Source organism: Anabrus simplex, chromosome 1 (genome assembly GCF_040414725.1).
Source record: "Anabrus simplex isolate iqAnaSimp1 chromosome 1, ASM4041472v1, whole genome shotgun sequence".
Classification (NCBI taxonomy): Eukaryota; Metazoa; Arthropoda; class Insecta; order Orthoptera; family Tettigoniidae; genus Anabrus; species Anabrus simplex.
The window spans coordinates 816,778,874-816,800,601 of NC_090265.1; the positions used below are offsets into that span (position 1 = coordinate 816,778,874).

Sequence of the window (21,728 nt, forward strand, 5' to 3'; positions counted from 1 at the left end):
TGGTACTGTAAAAATTTACAAGAAATAAATGATCGGAAATTTAATTCTATATAACTTTAGTAATGTAGTATTTATCGATAGGACCACTAGTAACACAAATATTTGAGAATTAAATTTTATGTGTTCCCGTAAACTACCATTTCACTCAGCATGAATAAAATTATTTGTAAGGTAGATTGTAGTGACTCATTCCCCGACTTGACATACCGATTTTCATAAAATTCTCTTCAGCTGTTTTCTCGTGATGCGTGTACATACATACATACATACATACATACATACATACATACATACATACATACATACATACATACATACATACAGACAGACAGACAGACAGACATTACGGAAAAGTAAAAGGTGCATTTCCTTGTTACTGTGGACATGACTGATACCGAAATACCATTCTTTTTAAATTCTGAGCAATGTACAGACAAAACTCCCATTTTATATACATAGATGTATCACGCAAAACTTGGCCGCTAGGCAGCCTGATGGTAACAGACTGTATGCGCTTTCCGATCCTTGATTGTTTTACATGAGGCATACACGGAGTATTTCTACATTTATGATAATCGAAACGAAATTGTTACTTTAAATGCATGAAAATGGAATTACCGTATTCTGCTGATATTTTGAACCAGATGGGAAATAATACAGTATAGGTGCAAAGACGACTGCGAATTTGAAAGCGAAATTGAAAGAAAGGAGCGGATTATATCCGGTAATAAGCAAGAGTTGATCGTAAGATAATGACTAAATGTAGCAAACTCTTCTTTTAGTATTTTTATTAAGATATTAAGATATTAAGATTGCTTAATATATATTAGGATAGAGTCGTACTTCAAACACGATATTGGTACGACTGCCGTACGATTCGCTACATCCACTATGACTGAAATGCATTTCCCTTAAGCGCAAGAGTTTCAAGACCTTGTTTCAAGTCATAAGACAGATATGAATATTTCAAATTTGAAATTAATGAATTATTTCGTATTGTTCTCGGTTAAGTCTTCGTCTTTCACTTAAAATTATTGAAGTAGGTCATATTAACCGCTCAGAATATCACTAAATTATTATACAATTATTTCTTAATTCGAACTAATTAGCTTATTTACCCGTTTCAGTAATGACAAAATCTTCAACTTCAAAATGCTTCGAGCAGACCTTGATATTACGAGTCACTATTATTTCGTACGTCCTGCCGAAGAAGTGCATGCAACCACTTTTTATGGAAGGGCTACTGCTTAGGAAATTGATGGTATGAATAGGATTGACCATGATTTTGGTACATTGAAATACTGCAAGTTAGGCATCACAGTTTCTTTGTGGGGTTTTTTTTTTCTGTCGTTACAATATAATACAACTTTAACTTCATCAATTAACTCGCCGACTTCCATTTAAAACTTAGAGGAACAAATGACGATCGACCAGCGCATATCGTCTACTGCTCGTGAGACGTCTGGCGGTAGTGTTTAAACACATCCCTATTACGGTAGGTATGATTCTTCCTCCAAACCGTAGACGAACTTTCATGCTATGCTTATGTATACTTTGTTAGTTATTAGGTGGACTATTTCGACCTTACGGCAGAATGGTCAACGCTTTGGCCATGGGTCCTCGAAGCCGCAGGTTCGATTCCCGGTGGGGTCAAGGATTTCAATCTAAAACGTTTCATTCCCTTGGCTTGCGAGCTGGGTGTTGGTGCAGTTCCCACCATACCTGCAACTCACACACAACTATCCTCCACCGCAAAAATACTCAGTTTCCTACACATGGCAGATACCGACCTTACTCGGCGGATGGTCTGTCTGCCTTAGAGGGACTACACCAGATAAGCAATAGCTGCGCGAAACAGAAACTATTGTTATCTATATATTAAAACAGTTTACTGAAAACAGCTTCGGCAAATCCATCCATCCGCTCTACTGGAGCGATTTGATTCATTTCCCTTTCATTCTCTCCGGAATTACTTACCGGTGAATCGTGAGACATTGATAGGTCTTTAAGTTCGGCCAACTTCGAGTAATCATAAAATCAAATCATTAAATGAGCACTCCAATAATTGCAGGCGAAGGCTTACCCTAACCCGCAATACATTCTGTACTTAGCAGGCTGCTAAGCCACTAACACAGTCATTAATATTCTGACCGGAAGGTATAAAGTCGACAAGCCTTCTGTACAGTACGACTATGAGAGACAAATTCTTGAAAAAGAGGGTGTCTACTTACACGAACCTGTATTCAGCCACGGTCTATTGTTTGTTGCACTATCTCGGGCAAGATCGTTTGAAAATGTTAAGATCCAGATACGCCCGAATGGTCGAAGCGCAGAGAATAGGCCGTATTGTATGGAAAGAAGTGGGGTTTTTTTTACTAGTTGTTTTACGTCGCACGGACACAGATAGGTCTTACGGCGACGATGGGACAGGAAAGGGCTAGGAGTGGGAAGGAAGCGGCCGTGGCCTTAATTAAGGTACAGCCCCAGCATTTGCCTGGTGTGAAAATGGGAAACCACGGAAAACCATTTTCAGGGCTGCCGACAGTGGGGTTCGAACCTACTATCTCCCGAATACTGGATACTGGCCGCAATTAAGCGACTGCAGCTATCGAGCTCGGTGCAAGAAGTGTTATAAACTACATTACCAGTGTTAAATGTCCATAAAAAGAGGAAATACAATATGACTTCGACAGGCATATCATGACGGGTTATCTGACCTATTTATAAGGGTCCATTATTATTATTATTATTATTATTATTATTATTATTATTATTATTATTATTATTATTATTATTATTATTATTATTATTATTATTAGGTAAACTAAGGAAGTTGGTCTTGAAAGGGCATGGCCGTTATGATATTCAGAATTCTTCGTATTTATATAACTAAGCTAGAAGTTCATCCACCAGGATGAATAATTCTCCCTCCCTCTACCCACCCAACTTCTAAACTCTAAAATACTCTGGAAGCTCATCCTTGTAAGCCTTCAGTGAAACTGAATTTGCCTGCTCATTACAGCACAGTGAAACATGTGAAACATAGGTGATCGATTTGGGCGGAACGATGATATGCGCTAATACTGGAAGCGGAGCAGCCTATTTGCAGCATTACAGCACGAAGGGGATTAAATTAGAATTTGCGATAAAATCGTTACCAACAGCATGTCAACTGACTGGAGAGCTACCTCCGATTGATGACCGAATTAGATTGTACTGCTCACAGGCTTTTGTGACATCATACTTCTAATCTTAGCCTTTATATCGATCAAGCTAATGTCAGAATGGTTTTGAGTCCATTTCAAACAAACCATCAATCAGACGTCTGAATTATTAGTAAAATCAGTAGTTGTAATTGACTGGACCAGTGAAAAACAACGCCACAAAGCCATAAGTTTACCGGAAAGAGGAGTTCGTGCACGTCTCTACTGTGTAAATTTGAGGCATGGAAGTGAAATTATTGAAACTTGTTCTTTAAAGGGACAACAATGTACTGTACACTATACACAGTATATATTTCGTGCCACGGAGTAAAAGTCATATTATATCGGGTCCTCGTAGAACAAATTACTGATTTAATTTTCAACAGAGGCGCGCGGCTGTGAGCTTGCATCCGGGAGATACTAGGTTCGAATCTCACTATCGGCAGCCCTGAAGATGGTTTTCCGTGGTTTCCCATTTTCACACCAGGCAAATGCTGGGGCTGTACCTTAATTAAGGCCACGGCCGCTTCCTTCCAACTCCTAGGTCTTTCCTATCCCATCGTCGCCATAAGACCTATCTGTGTCGGTGCGACGTAAAGCCCCTAGCAAAAAAAAGTTCAACAGTTGGCAGAAGAAAACGATTAAAAAAATGAAAGTACTTTTTTCTGAAATATGTTGACGTAGGAGTATTCATTTCAAACCCTCTACAATTTACTATTTCTGTTTTCAAAACTTCAACCTTATTTCCCGAAATTCAGCTATTTTTGACTCATACTCTTTATCCTTGGCACCAAAGATATAGGCTACAAAAATGTGTGTATGCAGGTAGGTATGTGCATGTGTGTGTGTTCCAACCTAGCTCTGGAATGTATCGAGCGATGTCAACCAAATTTGGTACACATATGACTTATTCTGGAAAAATAATGCTGTGGAGTAAAACAGCCATAGCGTCCCTAGGGGCACGGTGGGGAGGGGGGCGACGTGTAAAAATATTAAAAGATAGCGTCGAATCCATAGTTTAGGGTTTTTTGAGATGAATAGTGACACTCCGAATGTCGTTCAAGTCCATGTTCAGCCCCCATCGGGATAGAGGGAGGGGAGGGATGGAAAAAAATGTCCAAAATGACAGAGATTGTGGATATATGTGTGTACGTTCCAGCATAGCTCTCAACCATACTTGGTTCCCCTTCGACTTACTGTCTGAAAAGAATAACATTGCGTTGCTAAGACACTCCTAGGCGAGGGGTTGGCGTATAGAAATAATCAAAAACGACCGTTACTTTCGTCGAATCCATAGTTGTAGGGGTCACTGAGATGAATTGCGATACTCTGGATGCCGTTTAAGTCCGCAGATGATGATGATGATGATTATAATTGTGATATAAAGGAGCCATACATCTAGGTCATCGACTCGTTTAAGAATAGATTTTTGGGGAAATAAATTGTTCACTGTGTTGTTGCTGACATTCATGGACACAGTGCTTAGTGCTAAATTAAAAATTAGTTGTACTTCGACCCCTCTTTGAGCTTCTTCGATTTCTGCGCAAGCTTTTGAATCAAGTGTTACGTAAATAAAATCCAGGGTGAATCCCGTAAGAGTTGCCTTCCTTCCTGCAAACCGCGTATCGGTAAACGAGAGAGCGGTCGCCGTCATACTGTTCACGTACGGCCGTACAAAAGCTCATCAACTTCGATGAATGGATAATCAGATTGTGAAACAGATAGAAAAACAATACAACTTTCTCCACTACAATAAATGCTGAAAATGCTTTCTCTCAGCCTGTAGACATGCATTGTAGCGTATGATGATATTCCGGTTAACTCTCTGAATTTCATTCCTCAAAAATCTTCTGAATTTCGGTGTGAATCTACAGTACATGGCAATAAACTAAACCGATCAATTACTACTGTATAAGAAGCAATCACACTGTACGGCAACTTATCGCGGACCAGATGAGACCCTGACTTCACTGGACGAGCTATATTAGTCAGGCGGCTATTGCGACTAGATTGAGATTCGTACTGTAGAAGAAAGTTACGAGAGTGTTAATTAGGAAATACTGAGAAATGTGAGAACAGGGAATCACTAAGGAAGGTCTCAGGAAAATATAAAAACTGTAAGATTTTTCTAACTTATCCACACTTTATATTTTCACTGTTCGCAGATATACGCAAGCTTCCATGTGGTACATGAGATGTCGAAGTAACGACCTTCGTTAGAAACAGCCATACAATTCTCTACCCTGCCGCCATTCGGTTCATTCAGAGCCATATTCTTGTAGCCCACCGTCTCCAAGGTTTCACCTAGAAGGGAAAGAAAATATTATTGGAAAACACAAAGCACAACTATCCAGACCTACCAGGTTTAAAAGAGCCCGGCACCTGTCAGACATGTCCTCCCTTTAACACTTTGTCCTTTGTACGGTGTTCATTGTCATACCAGAGATATCTGGATTAGTTAAGGATGTGGTCAGGAACACAAACCTTATTTTAATATTTGGTTTTTATTATGGAAATATCAGACAGATAAATATCGATATTAATCTCTCATTCGATGCTTCATTAGTACCGAAACAATGTTAAGGCAAGATCAACAAGAACTATCTACGGGGATTTCCTCATGGATGATTAAAGCTTTCGTAAATCCATGAACAGGATGTCCACATATTTCCCATCACCTCAAATTCCTTTTCTTTCCTTTTTTTAGTCAACCGCACAGACAAAATGTAAATTGTACTTATAGAGACAATGATAACAAGAACACCTTGTTTAAAAACCGAAAAAGTATTCTATACTGGTACCTGTTATGGTTACAAACTTCCCTTCCTCGTAGCGATCGTGAATGCCGGTATGGACTCCGTAATCCCTAGTTGCATTCTGTATCTTAATTCCACGAGCAAAGAACTCCTTGACAACGGTGGCCTCAGCTTCGGAGTTAATGACAATTAGGTGAGTTCCTTCCTTCTCGCACTGAGCTCTTGCCTGTTCCCAGGTAATAGCGATAGTGTGCATTCGGTAGTAGCCAAGTCCATTGATGTATTCGTACCCTTCTTCAGGTATTTTCTCAGCTGCTGTAAAAATAAGGATGAAAATTAATAACGGTTTGTTATCAAAGTGGTTCCTCTTCAATTAACAGAGCTAAAACCTTGCAGCAATTTTCAAACAAGAAACTCTTTAGGTCATATTCAATGGCGTGCTAACAGAACTAGGTTCAAAAAGTTCCCGGATTGGCACCGCAATATGTATGTATTTATACATATCAAAGAATATTACTGTTGTCAACAATCATGACGTAGTTGCTGTTAAGTTTCCACGATCATAGCGATTGTTGTTGTTGCATTATAGCCGTGTGTTCTTCTTTGTGCATGTTTGTTCGTCGCATTTAATAGTGATGGCTACAGAACAACGCTCAAATATCAAGTTTTGTGTTTTGTTACATAAATCTCCTGCAGAGACATTAAGATTGCCTGAAGAAGCTTATGGCGAAGAAGCAATGGAAAAGACTCAGGTTTACCAAATACAGTAGAGACAAAACGTGACACTTCCGGATTTAGCCTTGTTAAAAAGGGAGAAAATTCGCAAGTAGCGCTCCTAGTGGAGTGACCTGGAAATTCGCGCTAATTTCAAATATCAACGGAAATGTATATACGGAAATGGATAAATAAATTACGTCTAGAAAGAAAGTGTTACTAAAATATTAACTTCAAAGATGCTAAAGCAATTCTGGATAAATGAATGAAGAATTATTTAACAGGTTATTATTTAAAGACTGAAATTAGACGTACAATCAAGATGTGAAATGGACTGCTGTGAAAGAGCTTGATTTTTCATTTATGTATTGCATTTTTAGCTTTAGCATACCTGTCTGAAATTTCACGGCTAGTTTTTGTCTTTTTTCTCATGCAAAAGCATTGTATCATCACATTAGGACACCTGTCAAAAATATCGGCACATTCCTTACACACATGATTCAATGAATTTACATTTAAGAGGTGGACAATTTTCCTTTTAACTTAAACCCTACTAACAGAAAGAAAATCTATAAATTCAGTCGCAAAAACATTCAAAATTTCCCTATAAGCAATACTTGCCATAATGCCATTACATTAGGGTAAAGCAAATTTGCATCATCATAGTGTATCAACAAAATATGTACATTTCTTAAATCACCCATATTTTCTTCACTGCTTGACAACGCATTACGGCATTCCAAGAGGGGTAACTTGGAACACAACCAGTCACACACATATGCATTTTCCTGAGTTAAATCAAAACCCACAGATAACACCTATAACAACAAATCGGTATTGAAAGTTAACTGCTGCACAAATACAATAAAATAAGTTTATTATATTTTAAGCCAGTTAAAATATGGGTCGCGCTGGTCAGAAGTTTAGGAAGTACTATACAAATATCTTATTAACTGGAAGAATATATATGCAAACACGGTATTTACTTACATTTCCTTGTCACGAAGGAAATGGAAGAAAGATCGTGAATCCTTCTGCACTTCATAGTTATTGCAGCCAAACGCAGCACATATCTTTCCACTCGTATTGACAGGAGATACAAAGGAATGACACACGCTACTATTTACTTATGCCAACTTAATGCAAACGCATAAATTATGCCAAAAACTTCACAAACAAATACACGTGCTCTTATGACAGAATCAGTAACTCCAGGTCACTCCGCTAGACAGAGCTCTAATCGCTGCCCCTCGATATCTCGCGGAGTGTCGCGTATTGTCTCTACTGTATTTGGGTTTACTTGTGGCACAAACGTTTTTCTGATGGATTCGCTAGCGTCAAAGATGACCCACGCAGTGGCCGACCGTCAGATGCAACAAATGAAGAAAACGTTCAGCGTTGTGCGTAATGCTGTGAGGAACGACGGACGGAAAAATGTAAGACAGATAGCAGCAGAAGTCGGAATTTCAGTAGGAAGTATCCACGAAATTCTTCACAACCATCTAAGCATGCATCACTTTTCTCGGAAGTTGGTTCCAAAAATGTTGTCGCCTGAACACAAAAAAACAAGAATGACTCTTGCTGGGGATCTGATCACTACGTCTGATGAAGATCTCTTGAACAAAATTATTGCTGGTGATGAAACTTGGTGTTATTTGTACTACCCGGTGCCTAAACGACAGTCACGTGAGTGGAAATCGAAATCATCTCCTCGGAAATAAAGCTTTGCTAGGGATACTTCTAAAGGCAAAGTTTCGTTGGAAGTTTTCTTTGACTCCCAGTGTCCCTTCCATTAGGAGTTTATTCCAAACGGTCTTACTGTAACGAAAGAACTGTACGTAGATATCCTTCATCAACTCAGTGATGCAGTGAGAAGGAAACGTCATGAAAAATGGGAGCAAAAACAACTCTTTCCTGTTGCATGACAATAACCGAGCGAGTGGCCTAGTGGTTAGGGTCTCGCAGCTGTGAGCTTGCATTCGGGAGTAGTGGGTTCGAACCCTACTGTCGGCAGCTCTAAAGATGGTTTTCCGTGGTTTCCCATTTTCACACGAAGCAAATGCTGGAACTGTACCTTAATTAATACCACGGTCGCTTCCTTCCCACTCCCAGTCCTTTCCTATTCCATCGTCGCCATAAGACCTATCTGTGTCGGTGCGACGTAAAGCCAATTGTAAAAATTAAAAAAATAAAAAATAAAGAATTGCATGACGATACACCCGCACATCGAGCAGTTATCGTAAAAGATTTCCTTGCCAGACACAGCGAAAACTGCTTTAAAGCGCCCACTATACTTCCCTGATCTCTCACCACCTGGTTACTTTCTCTTTCCACGCCTGAAAAATCATCTGAAGGGACGGAGATTCATGGATGCTGATGAGGTTACTGTCAACGCGACAAGAGCACTAAAACCGGTTTCACAAAATGGCTTCCAAGGCTTCTTTCAGGAACTTCACATACGTTAGCAAAAGCGTGTTGTTTCAGAAGGGAACTATTTTTAAGGGAATGCTGTGCAATAGTATTTTTATGTATATTGTTCTGTGTTATCAATAATTTCCGGAAACAGTTTGAACCGAATATGTATAATATTCAGTGCTTCAGTTGCCATACTTCTGAGTTCAGTAAGAACGGCAAATACTGTATATATATATATATATATATATATATATATATATATTGGTGCTTTCATGGCCCGTAACTGTAGACATGATAATAAGCTCTTGGTCTTTTACCGTGTCAAGAAAGCAAGGTAAAATTATTTAAGGCAAGTGCGTCAATCTAAATCGCGTGACCGGAAGTAACAAGGTAATCTCATCTTCTCGAAAAGAAAAAGAAATGATCTCCGTCAATCCGATTACACCATCGTTCTTAACATACCACGAAGAGCATCCCTGACATTTGTGTCGGTATAGTTCTGATACACCCTCTATACAATACAAGATCAATCAACCAGTCCTATTTGGACTACACCAGCACAACTAAAGGGGCTGCCTGGCCGAGACGGTAAAGGCGTGCTCTGTTCGACGGGGGTTCGAATCCCCGTCAGGAAGTCGTAAAATTTAAGAAACGAGATTTCCACTTCCGGAGGTGCATATGGCCCTGAGGTTCACTCAGCCTACACCAAAAATAAGTAGCAGGTTAATTTCTGGGGGCAAAGGCGGTCGGGCGTAGACCTAACCACTCTACCCCATCACGTGCCGAGGTTAACAATGGTGGAAGCCTTTACCTTCCACTCCTCCAAGGGCCTTAATGGCCTGTAAGGAGGTGACTTGGCTTTTGCTTTGCTCTGCTTTGCCAGCACAACTAAATATGGCACATACTGCAGAACCCTACCGAATTAGAGTACTTGAGAAATTATTTAGTTTAATTTCCGGGTTGAACCATGTTGTACTTGTCTGCACATCAAGTACAACACGGTTCAACCCGGAAATTAAACTAAATAATTCTTCACACCGTGGAAGCTTCACTTCTAAGATACTTGAAAAATGTTGTATTTTCAAAAGGGGCGCCAGGAAGCTGATTTTAAAGATTATAATAACAAAGCTTGGCGTAAATTTATATCTTAGGATAGACTGTAGAATTGTGTGAAACAATAAATTCGATTATGTGTCATTACTATTTGCCTTAAACTTATATGTGGTATAAAATCTACGTTTGTGGTTAATATTATTGCAGTATTCATCACCCAGTACTGTAAAGCTGACTTTGTAAAGAGCAGTCCCTTCTTTGAGTACATGGCTCATTGGGACCTTCTGTAAAAAAAATTAAAAATTATATCCAGTGAGATAAAAGTCGGAACTTACATGTAGTAATTGCAAGCTCATGAGTGTCCATATCTTGACAAACAGATGAATGCTGTTGAACTTCCAAGAAGATCTCCCGTGGTGACATTTTTGGCCACTTTCCTTTTTGAACGTTGTTTAGCAGGTTGATCTATAAGATAAAATGACGTTCAGTTCAGAGTGAATTATCACCTACTCGATAAAAATCTTGCTAAAATAGGATTCTTTACTGTCATTGTCATCAACATATTTCTCATTTCATACACCTGTGGGTTCCGGATACCAATATGGTACGTAATACTTTTGCATGATTGGTATCTTGAAGAATCCTGCTAGAATTAGCCTTTCTTCTTCTTTTCTACCGCTTTCCTCACTTCTGTGGGGTCGCGGGTGCAAACTGCGTCGCTCATGTGGATATGGCCCTGTTTTACGGCCGGATTCCCTTCCTGACGCCAACCCTATATGGAATTATGTAATCACTATTGGGTGTTTCTGTGGAGGTTGATAGTGTAGTGTGTTGTCTGAATATGAAGAGGAAAGTGTTGGAACAAACACAAACACCCAGTCCCCGGGTCAGAAGAATTAATCAGACGTGATTAAAATCCCCGACCCGGCCGGGAATCGAACCTGGGTCCCTCTGAACCGAATGCCTCAACGCTGACCATTCAGCCAATAAGTCAGACAATTCTGCTAGAATTAGTATTTTTCAATAATGTACGACTACGCTAAATTTGATTGAGTTTAATGGTAATGTCCTTAATTATCTCAAATACATCTTCATTATAGACAGTTATGCCTTTCAGCGTTCAGTCTGAAAGCCTCTGTGATATTATTTTCCGTGTGGGTTTCTTGAAGCAGGATGATATGAATCTGATGCTCTTTGAGAATCTTTGCTAGGTGTTCACACTTTGCTCTGCTTATGCCCTCGACGTTAAGCTGGCATATTATCATTGAAGGGTCAATGTTACGAACTTGAGGGCCCTGAGAAGGTCCACTAGGTGTGTTTCTTTTCCGTTTTCCTTGACCGAGAGGTCGTATACGACAGTTCGGTCTCATCTTATTCTAATGATGCTCACTTAGCACCGCCCAGGGGACATGTGTAGGGTAATCTAAGGTTAAACCTACGGACGTAAGCAACAGTGGTCCCATTGAGAACCTCTGCAAGTGCCCAGGTGGATTTTCGCTTCCCAGACGGCAGTGGAGGACGCTAAACCGAATTAGGACCGGCCAAAGTAGATGTGAAGCCACTCTCTTCAAATGGGGATGGAAGACATGACGGCAATGTGACTGCGAAAAAGAAGAGGAGACAGTGGATCACATTGCATTTGAGTGCCCTTTGCATGCTTATAGAGGCTCTATAGAGGGTTTACAATGTGTCTCAAGTGAAGCTCTTTTCTGGCTCTCAACCTTTGATACGGAACTTCAGTTATGAACTTGAGATGGTATTTGTACATATTGTATATAATGTTGTATTCATCATACGCTAAATAAATAAACGTGATATTACTAAATACCGTCACAATCCTCTATTTGTAACTAGTTCCGTGGCCTCTTATCTTTAAATCATTAGAAACCGAGTCTAACCTTCGTCGTCTTGGTCTCCCTCTACTTCTCTTACCATCCGTAACAGAGTCTCATATTATCCTAGGTAACTAGGTAACTAGGTAACGTATCTTCCTCCATTCGCCTCACATAACCTCACCACCGAAGCCAGTTTATGTGTACAGATTCAGCCATCAAGTTCATTCCTAACTTAGCATTTATCTCCTCATTCCGGCTCTCATGACATTGTTCCCACCCGTTTGTACCAGCAATCATTCTCACTACTTTCATGTCTGTTACTTCTAACGTATCAATAAGATACAATGATAATGTTTTACATCTCAGATTAATAGATATATATTTTGGGATTTTGCCGTGTAATCGGTCAAGTTTGTAAGAACGCCGAGAAAATGGTTTCGCGAAACGATTCCCTGCACTTCGCCTCTTTCACATGGAAAAACAAAAACAAAAAAGGAGGTGATGGTGGTGGTGTTGGTGATTATTGTTTTTAAGAGGAAGTACAACTGGGCAACCATCCTCTACTTACACTGATCATAGAAAAAAATGGAAGAGATCTAACACTTCAAAATGAAGGTATTGGCCAAAGAAAGACAAGGGCCACCAAAAAGACGTAATATCGTCGTGCTTGGAAAAGAACAAGAGTAGACCAAGGGAAGTCGGATAGGATAGATGAAAGTGAAGAGCCTGACACTAGTGAGTGGAAGCAACGCCAGGACTCAGCTAAGGGCTCCGTGGTTGCCAACCCCCCCCCCCCACACACACACACCCCACCCACCAACCCACCCACCCACCAACCCACCCACCCACCCACCTATACACACACACACACACACACACACACACAAGTTAAGAGCCCCTGAGGACGCTCTTAAAAACCCAAAAAGTGATAATGTCTAATATCATAATTGTGGGGAGAAGTGTAGTAATGATTTGAACTTCCGAATGTCCTTTAGATAAACTCGGTAAAACACAATACCGAGACGGTCCAATGTCCTGTGGAGTTGCGCCGGCTGGCCACACTGAGCGCGATGTTAGTCCTTTGAGCCGCTGTGCACATTTCCGTAGTTCCGTAAACTGCAGTGGCAGGGAAGAGAAGAAACAGCACCTGGGGAGAAACATAGAAACATAGATATAATTTAATATTTTGTTATTTTGTTTTCTTTACGTCCCTCTAAGTACTTTTACGGCTTTCGGAGACTCCGAGGTGCCGGAATTTTGTCCCGCAGGAGTTATTTAACTGCCAATAAACCTACCGACACGAGGCTGACGTATTTGAGCACCTTCAAATACCACCGGACTGAGCCAGATCGAACCTGCCAAGTTGGGGTCAGAAGGCCAGCGCCTGAAGCTCTTTTTCGAGCGGTAAATGTACTGACACGAGACTGATGTATTGTTTAGCACTTTCAAATACCTTTGGACTGAGCCAAGATCGAACCTGTCAATTTGATCTCAAACAACCAGCGCTCTACCGCTTGAACTATCAGCTCGGTTAACTTTTAATCACTCAAATGCGTGCCAAAAGCCCGAATTTAATTCCAACCCTCTCCGTAGTGTTTATATGGATGATTCATTGGTCACAAGGCGACGTTAAGCCTTAAACAGGCCCCTTGGTGCTACTCAACAAGCGTAGGCTATGGGCCGACACTGAGTTTTACACTCTTCCTTCCTACTATAATACGAAGGGCGCACTATATTGTTTTACACTTTATTTTTTTCCTACCCAAATGAAGTAGGCTACATTACACATCAGTTGTTACGTCAACCTTTTCAACATAATCTGCTTGTATCAGTCTCTCCAGACCTTGCTGTAAGTTTACAATACCAGAGTAATACCAACACTTACTCCTTTTGTCAACCCTGATTTTTATGAACAGTCCTTGGGAAGGCTCAGAAATGATCAGTGAGCGATAGTCATAGGCGACGTACTAGACTTCAGTACAAACACCTGACGAAATTTGAGAATGGTTTTCCGTGGTTTTCCATTCTCCTGCACTAAGGCGAATGCCGGGATAGTTCCTAGTATGGGCCACGGCCGCTAACCCCCGCCGTGGAAAGAACTGAGCACAATACAATACACAGCTGCTAGCACGTGGTTACAGAAAACAACAGACCAACAACACTGGTAACCGGAACTACAGTAGAGTCTAACGCGCTCTATCGGAGTGATCAGCTGGCTATCATTTGCTGTTTATTAATTCACTTAGCTTCGCCAAAAGACGTCGCTCAAATGTCAAATCGAAACTCATAAGAACTGAACTATAAAAAGAGTCTATTGTATTGAAATCAGCGTGATGTATAACTGACTACAACGATCTCTTCGCTGATGAGGACACCAGCGTATTGCAGACGTGAGGCAATCCACCTGAGAAAGCCAGTGCCACACTGAAAGGAAACGCTGGTAATTTTATGATTGAAAAAGTCTAAGGAGCTTAAATATTATTCTTATTCTACTTCCTAACGTTTTTTCGCTGTTAAGGGTCTAATCTTCTAATCTTGGCTTGCCATTTTGCACGATATTAGGCATCGTGTGGTCTTAAGCCGAGAGTCTTCATATTAGCATTTACTGTGTCATGCCAGCGCTGCTTTGGACGTCCACATGGGAGTTGCCCATTAATTTCAAAGAAGTGGGTGAAATCGGCAACTGTTCCAAATGCAGCGCGCAGGACGTGACTATACCGTTGGAGACGTTTTTCCGTGCCTTCTCAATGATGGGTGCAATGTCCATCAGCTGGCGAACGGTGCCTTTTTGACATGATGCAGGAGTGTGATGTTCATCGACCTACAGAGCATACTCATTTCCATGTTGTGTAATTGTCGCTCCATAGCTTTGTCAGCTGGTCGACATTCAACACCGTATAAAGCAACAGGACGCATTATCATGTAGTATACTTTGGACTTCAGATGTAGTGGCATCTTTCTGTCGTACAGTACGCCTGTTACTTCCCTCCATTCCATCCTTGTGTTGCCTTTATCTTACTTTGCACTTCCTTACATATCCCACCATCATTCTGTGGGCGAGATTCTAGATACCTGAAGCTTACGGTCTTTGTCAAGGTCTCTCAATCAACTATAATGGAACCATTGCTTGGGATGATTTACAGATATTCGGTCTTCGTTTCGTTCAGTCTGAGACCGTACTGCGAGACACGTCATCTGCATATAGGAGAGTCCAAGGGACACTCCCTTGCAGGTCACGTGTGATTGTGACCACGACAAGGATAAAGAGAAATGGGGACAGCACAGAGTCTTGTTGTACACCGACTTTCACTGGAAAGTTCTCCGAGATGCCGACAGCGCAACGTACGCGACTTGTGGTGTTCGTGTATAGTATCTTGATCCAATTGATAAGCATTTCTGGTACACCATGGTCACGACGAAATGTATACCAGATCACACGATGTGGAACTCGGTCTAAAGGCTTTTCAAGATCAAGGGAGGCACTTTGTAGAGGCTGTTGTTTCTCTCGGTGCTTTTCAATGAGCATTCTGACAGCGAAATTTGCACCGGTTGTTACAGAAACCTTGACAAAACCGCACTGGCTGCTACTGACGCTGACGAAGTTGAGCAAGTATTCTCTTCACTGTGTGCGATATGAGACGAAATGGACGGTAATCCACATATTCTGCTGGATCATCCTTTTTGCTTAAAGATAAGCACAGTGATGCTTGTAGCCCAATCGCTGGGAACAAAGCCAGGACATTGGAAATGTTAGTCAGCCAATTGATCACAGGTTCTATTAATTACTGCAACTTCCAGAGGTCTGCCGGAAGGTTACCTGGTCCTGGCGCTTTTTGGTTCTTCATAGTCCTAAAGAGCTTGAATAGTTTTTATCATATTCCTAGTTGGTGGAATTAAATCATAGTTCCAGTCTGGGAACTTAACTTTTGAAATAATAATAATAATAATAATAATAATAATAATAATAATAATAATAATAATAATAATAATAATAATAATAAATCAAATTCATCGGCGAAATATCAGGATCTCTCGAGGTTAAGACTGGCGTCCGACAAGGCGATGGACTGTCACCACTCTTTTCAGTCCCGTCCTGGATAAATTTATATAGAGAGTGGAAGAAAGAATTAAAAATTCAGAACCACTGGAAATCAACTCAACTCGGAAGAAGAAAATATGACATCAAGATCAGATGCTTGGCTTTGGCAGACGACCTAGCAATACTAGCGGACAGCGAAATCACAGTAATCAAACAGATAGAAGTCCTCAAAGAATGTACTGAAAAAGTTGGGCTACAAATATCATTTCAGAAAACTAAGTTCATTTGTACTAGATTCAACATTCAGAAATTAAACACAAAATACGGACAGATAAAATGGTTTCCATACTTCAAATACCTTGGTGAAATTGTAGATTAAATAGGATTAGAAGACGAAGCACAGAAAGTTCACCTCAGGAGAGAGTTCTGGAGAACACGCGACATTTACAACAAAAAATGCTTATCCACAAACACGAAGATCAGGTACTACAATACTGTGATCAAACCTGAAGTTTTATACGAGAGAGAAACGCTGATAGTCAATAGAAAAGGGGATCTAGAGAACATTCCGAAGGAAGAATGAAAGATCATGAGGAAAATTCTTGGTCCAGGGAAACGGAATACGGATGCAGAAAGAAACCCCGCAAAGCAACGGAGAGACTGTCCAGCCTGGCAGCAGATATTAGAATACGAATATTGAAACTTTATGTACACGTTCAAAGACTCCCAACAACAAGGCTTACACATAAGATCATGAGATACAGCAGAAAATTGAAGAGTCTACCATGGATCCAGAAGTTGAAAAGAACCTGGAGAAAGTCCAGATAGATGCATCAGAAATATTAGACAGAAATTTGTTCCGTAAAAATGTAAACGTATGGCTAGTACAGCCAGAGAATTAATGAAGTTCCAAGGAGACAAGGAAACAAGTGGAGTGAGGAAAGTAAGAGAGCTCACGGAGAAAAATGTAAAGCCATATGGAAGACCAGAAAGGCGAGTCATAAAAGCGCTGCTTGATCCAACAGGGTCCATACCCAAATAATAATAAGAAGAAAAAGAAGAAGACTAAGAAGAATGTCAAAATACTGTTAGGAGACCACAACGCAAAAATTGGTAAAGAAAAGAAATTTAGGAGCATAGTAGGATTATATCCAGCACATAACAGAACAAACAGAAATGGAGAAAGATTAATAGACTTCTGCAAAATCATAATTTAAAACTAATGTCAACACACTTTTTGGCCCTACCCAGAATGAAAATGACCTCGAGATCCCCCAATCAATATATAGGCGAATTTCAAATTGATCATGTAGCCTCACCAGGCAAAACCAAAAGGAAGTCATGAATGTAAAGGTCAAAAAAGGAATTATAGATTGCCTTTAGTAAAAGTGAAGTTTCAGCCTAACCGGTCCAATATAAGAACATTGAAAACGTCAAAAATTTACCCAGAATTTTTCAAACAAAATCCGATATTTTTCTTGCAAATTTACCATCAGATGTACCCTCAGACTGGAATAATCTAAAAAATATAGTATGCAAGGCGTCCCAGAAAATTAGCACACCGCCTAAACAACGGAAACACAGATGGTGGAATGACATGTGACAAAGCAATAGAACTAAGAATTAGAACATGACAAATATGTAGCTCTCATAAATCTGAAATCAATGACAAGAATTCCTTTAAAGTACAGAAGGAAACATCCAAAATTATTAGAGCGGGAAAACGAAAACAAGACCAAACCCGTCTGAAAAAATTGACCAAGACTTCCAGAAAAGCAACTCTAGAAACTACTACAAGAATTTTAAATAAGAACTCCAAAATTACCAAGCGCCCAGTCTTTGCTTCAAACGTCTAGACGTATCATTAGAAACAAATAACAAAAAATCTGCTAACTCCTAGCAGACCACTTTAAAAGTCTATTAAATTGCGAAAGTCCACAAAGCCAATTAACCTTTGAGAAACCTACACCAAATCCAGACTCAGAATCTCCCACTCTAGAAGAAATCAAGCAAATAATTCAAGAATTGGAAGATAATACAGCACCAGGAGAAGATGGGATAACTGCTGAAATGTTGAAAACAGGTGGTGAGAAATGGCTTACGCAATTCAAGAAATCATACAGAACATTTGGAATACTGAGAAAATTCCAGAAGACTGGAAATGTGCACTAATTCACCCACTCCACAAGAAAGGGGATAAATAGATATACTGTAAACAATTACAGAGGGATTTCCTTACTATCAGTCGTCTACAAAATTTCTTCTTAAGCCCTATTGAATAGATTCGAAAAAACAAACCGACCACTTCATTGGAGCATATCACGCAGGGTTTCGAAAAGGAAGATCATGCCCAGAGCAAATCTTAAACCTAAAAACTATTTTACAAATTCGTAAAACAAAACAATAATTACTTTTTGTTGACTTCAAAAAAGCTTGTGATTCAATAGACCGACAGACTCTATTCAATATACTTCAGGAATTTCAAGTTGACAGAGAAACAAGGGAATTGATCGAGCAAACTCTAACAAGTACAACAGAGAAAGTTAAATTTTTAGGAGAAATTTCAGAGCCATTCGAAATTACAACAGGGGTCAGACAAGGCGATGGATCATCACTACTCCTATTCAATCTAATTCTGGAAAAAGTGGTTCGAGAATGGAAAAATGAAACTAAAGGGATCAATATTGGTAGACTTCTAAAAAACAAAATTCACTTTCATTGCCTCGCCTTTGCAGATGACTTGGCAATCCTCTCCAACAACAAACAAGAAACACTCCAGTCGGTAAAATAAGTCATGAAATAACGGCAAAAAACAGGTCTCCAAATTTCATATGAAAAGACAAATTATTTGAAAAGTACAAAATCATGATTTAACAGCCATCCTCTAATCACTATATACGGGAAAATCTTCCAAGTAGATAAATTCAAATACCTAGGCGAAATTATACAACCAAACGGGATAAATCAGCAAGCAAACAAAGAAAAAATTACAAAATTACAAAAAGCATACAAAATTGTCTGGAGTAGATACAACAGAAATCTATATCCCAAAACGCAAAATTACGACACTACAACACAGTTGTCAAACAAGAAGCCCTTTATGCATCAGAAACTCTGATAATTGGTGGCAGATCACAAATAAAAAATATCGGAAAACAAGAGAGGAAAATTCTCAGGAAAATTCTAGGTCTTCAATGCGAAAATGGCATTGGGATGGAAAGGAAATCACAGCAAATCTATCAAGTAACAGAAAAAACCACAGACACCATTAGAAAAATAATATTAAAATTCTATGGCCACCTGATCAGGATAGAAAACAATAGGCTAACAAAGAAAATTCTAAATCTCGCAGTATCTCTGAAAAATCACAACTGGCTTACAGAAATAAACAAAGATCTTCAGGAAATTGGTATAAATGAAGAAATTATGCAAGACAGAAAGACATTCATAAGTCTCATAAACAAACACAAATTTGCTGATTAACGTAAAAGACAAGCTATAGGATGTAAGGAAGAACGCAAAAAGAAGCACAGCGAAAGAATGAAGAGATTTTGGGAAGGCAAGAAGAGACTTTGTGCTAAATAAGTTCACACTCGCTCCTTAGTTGGGCATAACAAATCAAAATAATAATAATAATAATAATAATAATAATAATAATAATAATAATAATAATAATAATAATAATAATAATAATAAATGCACGACTGTTATCTACTAGCCTATAATGTCTCTTATGTAATAGTTACTCTTTTGTACATACAGGCAGCAGCATCGTGATGGTTGGAAGATGGTAATAGAAACCTATCATCAATTGCTGTAACTTGGACTAATATATCAATCAGAAAGTCTGAGGGAATTCAGTGGACTGACAGGACAAACATCTACTGTATTGACTCTCTCAGAGATAACCCTTTGACGTATGAACGATTCCCCTGGCACGATGACAAAGAGTGTGAGATCACTACTATTATCATAAAAGAAAAAGAAAGTCAAACTCAACCGTATCTATCTATCTCGTATATAAAAATGTATGAAGAAGACAGAGAGAATGTGTGACTTTTTATTGAAATCCATTCTACATACTCCATTACAGCAGTAATATCACATGTAAAGGTATTCTCTTTATCTACGTTCTATAAATATTTTACCTGTGTTTCTTTGAGGGACTGCCTGACCGGGGCGGTAAAGGCGTGCTCGGTTCGCCCGGAAGGACGTGTACCAGGTTAATTCCTGGGGGCAAAGGCGGCCGGGCGTGAAGCTAACCACTCTACCCCCATCACGTGCCGAGGTTAACAATGGTGGAAGCCTTTACCTTCCACTCCTCCAAGGGCCTTCATGGCCTTTACGGAGGTGACTCTGCTTTGCTATGTTTCTTTACATAATTGTAAGAATGGATATGTGCAAATAATGCTAAATTATTTAGTTAGATATAATTGTGTCCCTTACACTAGAATTGAATTTTAAAAATTTGTCTTTGTATTTACTTACAAGTCTATTTCGATTTACTGACCAGTTTTCTTCCTTCAGTATTACTCCGCTTAACATGTCTCTTTCTTCATTTATTATTTTACATTTGAAAACAATATGGTCCATAGCAGGGATGGCAAACCTTTTCCGACTACCATGTCAATTAAGGGTGTGTTTATTACTTTTTTTTACTGTCTAGTGTGCCACCGGTTATTTTCCTTTAAAATCATCATGAAACCCACTCATTTGACTTATTTTAGGTATTAGATTGCATTACATATAAATCCATTCGACTGAACGTTGCACGACTTTATTTTGCAAACATCACTGAAAATTACATTTTTAAAAACAGGTAAATTTTAAGAATAATATATTTTGCTTTAGCCTAATAAAATTTGTTAAAAATATGGTCATAGAATTGTGACATACTTCTTTGGCGTAATATTAAAATATGTTACGATGGTAGATTTTAGACCTATTTATTACATGTTAAAAACATTAATATGTTAGTATGTTGTACGGAAGTCGTGTTCGCGTGTGGCACGCGTGTCATAGGTTCGCCACCACTGTCTCTATAGTTTGCTCGCCTGTAGTACAAGGATGGATTGTCTATAATTTTTAATCTGTATAAATATGGTCCTGCTGCATGGCTAAATGGTTAGCGTGATGGCCTTTGGTCAAAGGGGTCCCGGGTTCGATTCCCGGCAGGGTCGAGAATTTTAACCATAAGTGGTTAATTTCGCTGGCACGGGGCTGGGTGTATGTGACGTCTCCATCATCATTTCATCCTCATCACGACGCGCAGGTCGCCTACGAGAGTCACATCAAAAGACCTGCACTTGGCGAGCCGAACTTGTCCTCGGACACTCCCGACACTAAAAGCCATTCGCCATTTTCATTTGTATAAATATGACTTGATATGACGATGTCCTGTTAGCATACAGTAGTTGTTAAATATATTTAAGAAACGAGATTTCCACTTCCGGAGGTGCATATGGCCCTGAGGTTCACTCAGCCTACACCAAAAATGAGTACCAGATTGATTCCTGGGGGCAAAGGCGGCTGGGCGTAGAGCTAACCACTCTACCCCCATCACATGCCAAGGTTACGAATGGTGGAAGCCTGTACCTTTGACTTTGCTTTTAGTTTTTAAACATGGATTTAAATCTAACTTAATTTTTAGTGTGTCATGTATGTTGGGAAAGAATGTGATACTGCCTTTAATGGTTTGATTCCATTCATTTTG

General features: G+C 39.5%; 1 protein-coding gene across 2 annotated transcripts; it reads right to left on the reverse strand.

The window, feature by feature from the left end:
• Positions 1-5,332: 5,332 nt before the first annotated feature.
• Positions 5,333-19,899, reverse strand: LOC136873782 (hemolymph lipopolysaccharide-binding protein). Of its 2 annotated transcripts, none has more exons than XM_068227595.1 (5): positions 19,776-19,899; positions 12,995-13,123; positions 10,477-10,606; positions 6,005-6,271; positions 5,333-5,507 (listed from the first exon to the last, which is right to left on the reverse strand). In XM_068227595.1, the coding sequence occupies exons 1-5, from the start codon at positions 19,821-19,823 to the stop codon at positions 5,356-5,358; spliced, it is 726 nt and encodes a 241-aa protein (XP_068083696.1). In that variant the 5' UTR covers positions 19,824-19,899; the 3' UTR covers positions 5,333-5,355. The 2 variants fall into 2 exon arrangements, with proteins under 2 accessions (XP_068083696.1, XP_067003108.2); XM_067147007.2 differs by having other exon boundaries at positions 6,005-6,274.
• Between the last annotated feature and the right edge of the window lie 1,829 nt (positions 19,900-21,728).

Coding starts and splice junctions, on each gene's coding strand:
- LOC136873782 (XM_067147007.2), bottom strand. CDS start 19,823: ATGATAGGTTTCTATTACCATCTTCCAACCATCACGATGCTGCTGCCT. Junction 13,124..19,775: donor CCATCACGATGCTGCTGCCT/GTATGTACAAAA, acceptor GTTTCTCCCCAG/GTGCTGTTTCTTCTCTTCCC. Junction 10,607..12,994: donor CAGGACATTGGACCGTCTCG/GTATTGTGTTTT, acceptor TTTATCTTATAG/ATCAACCTGCTAAACAACGT.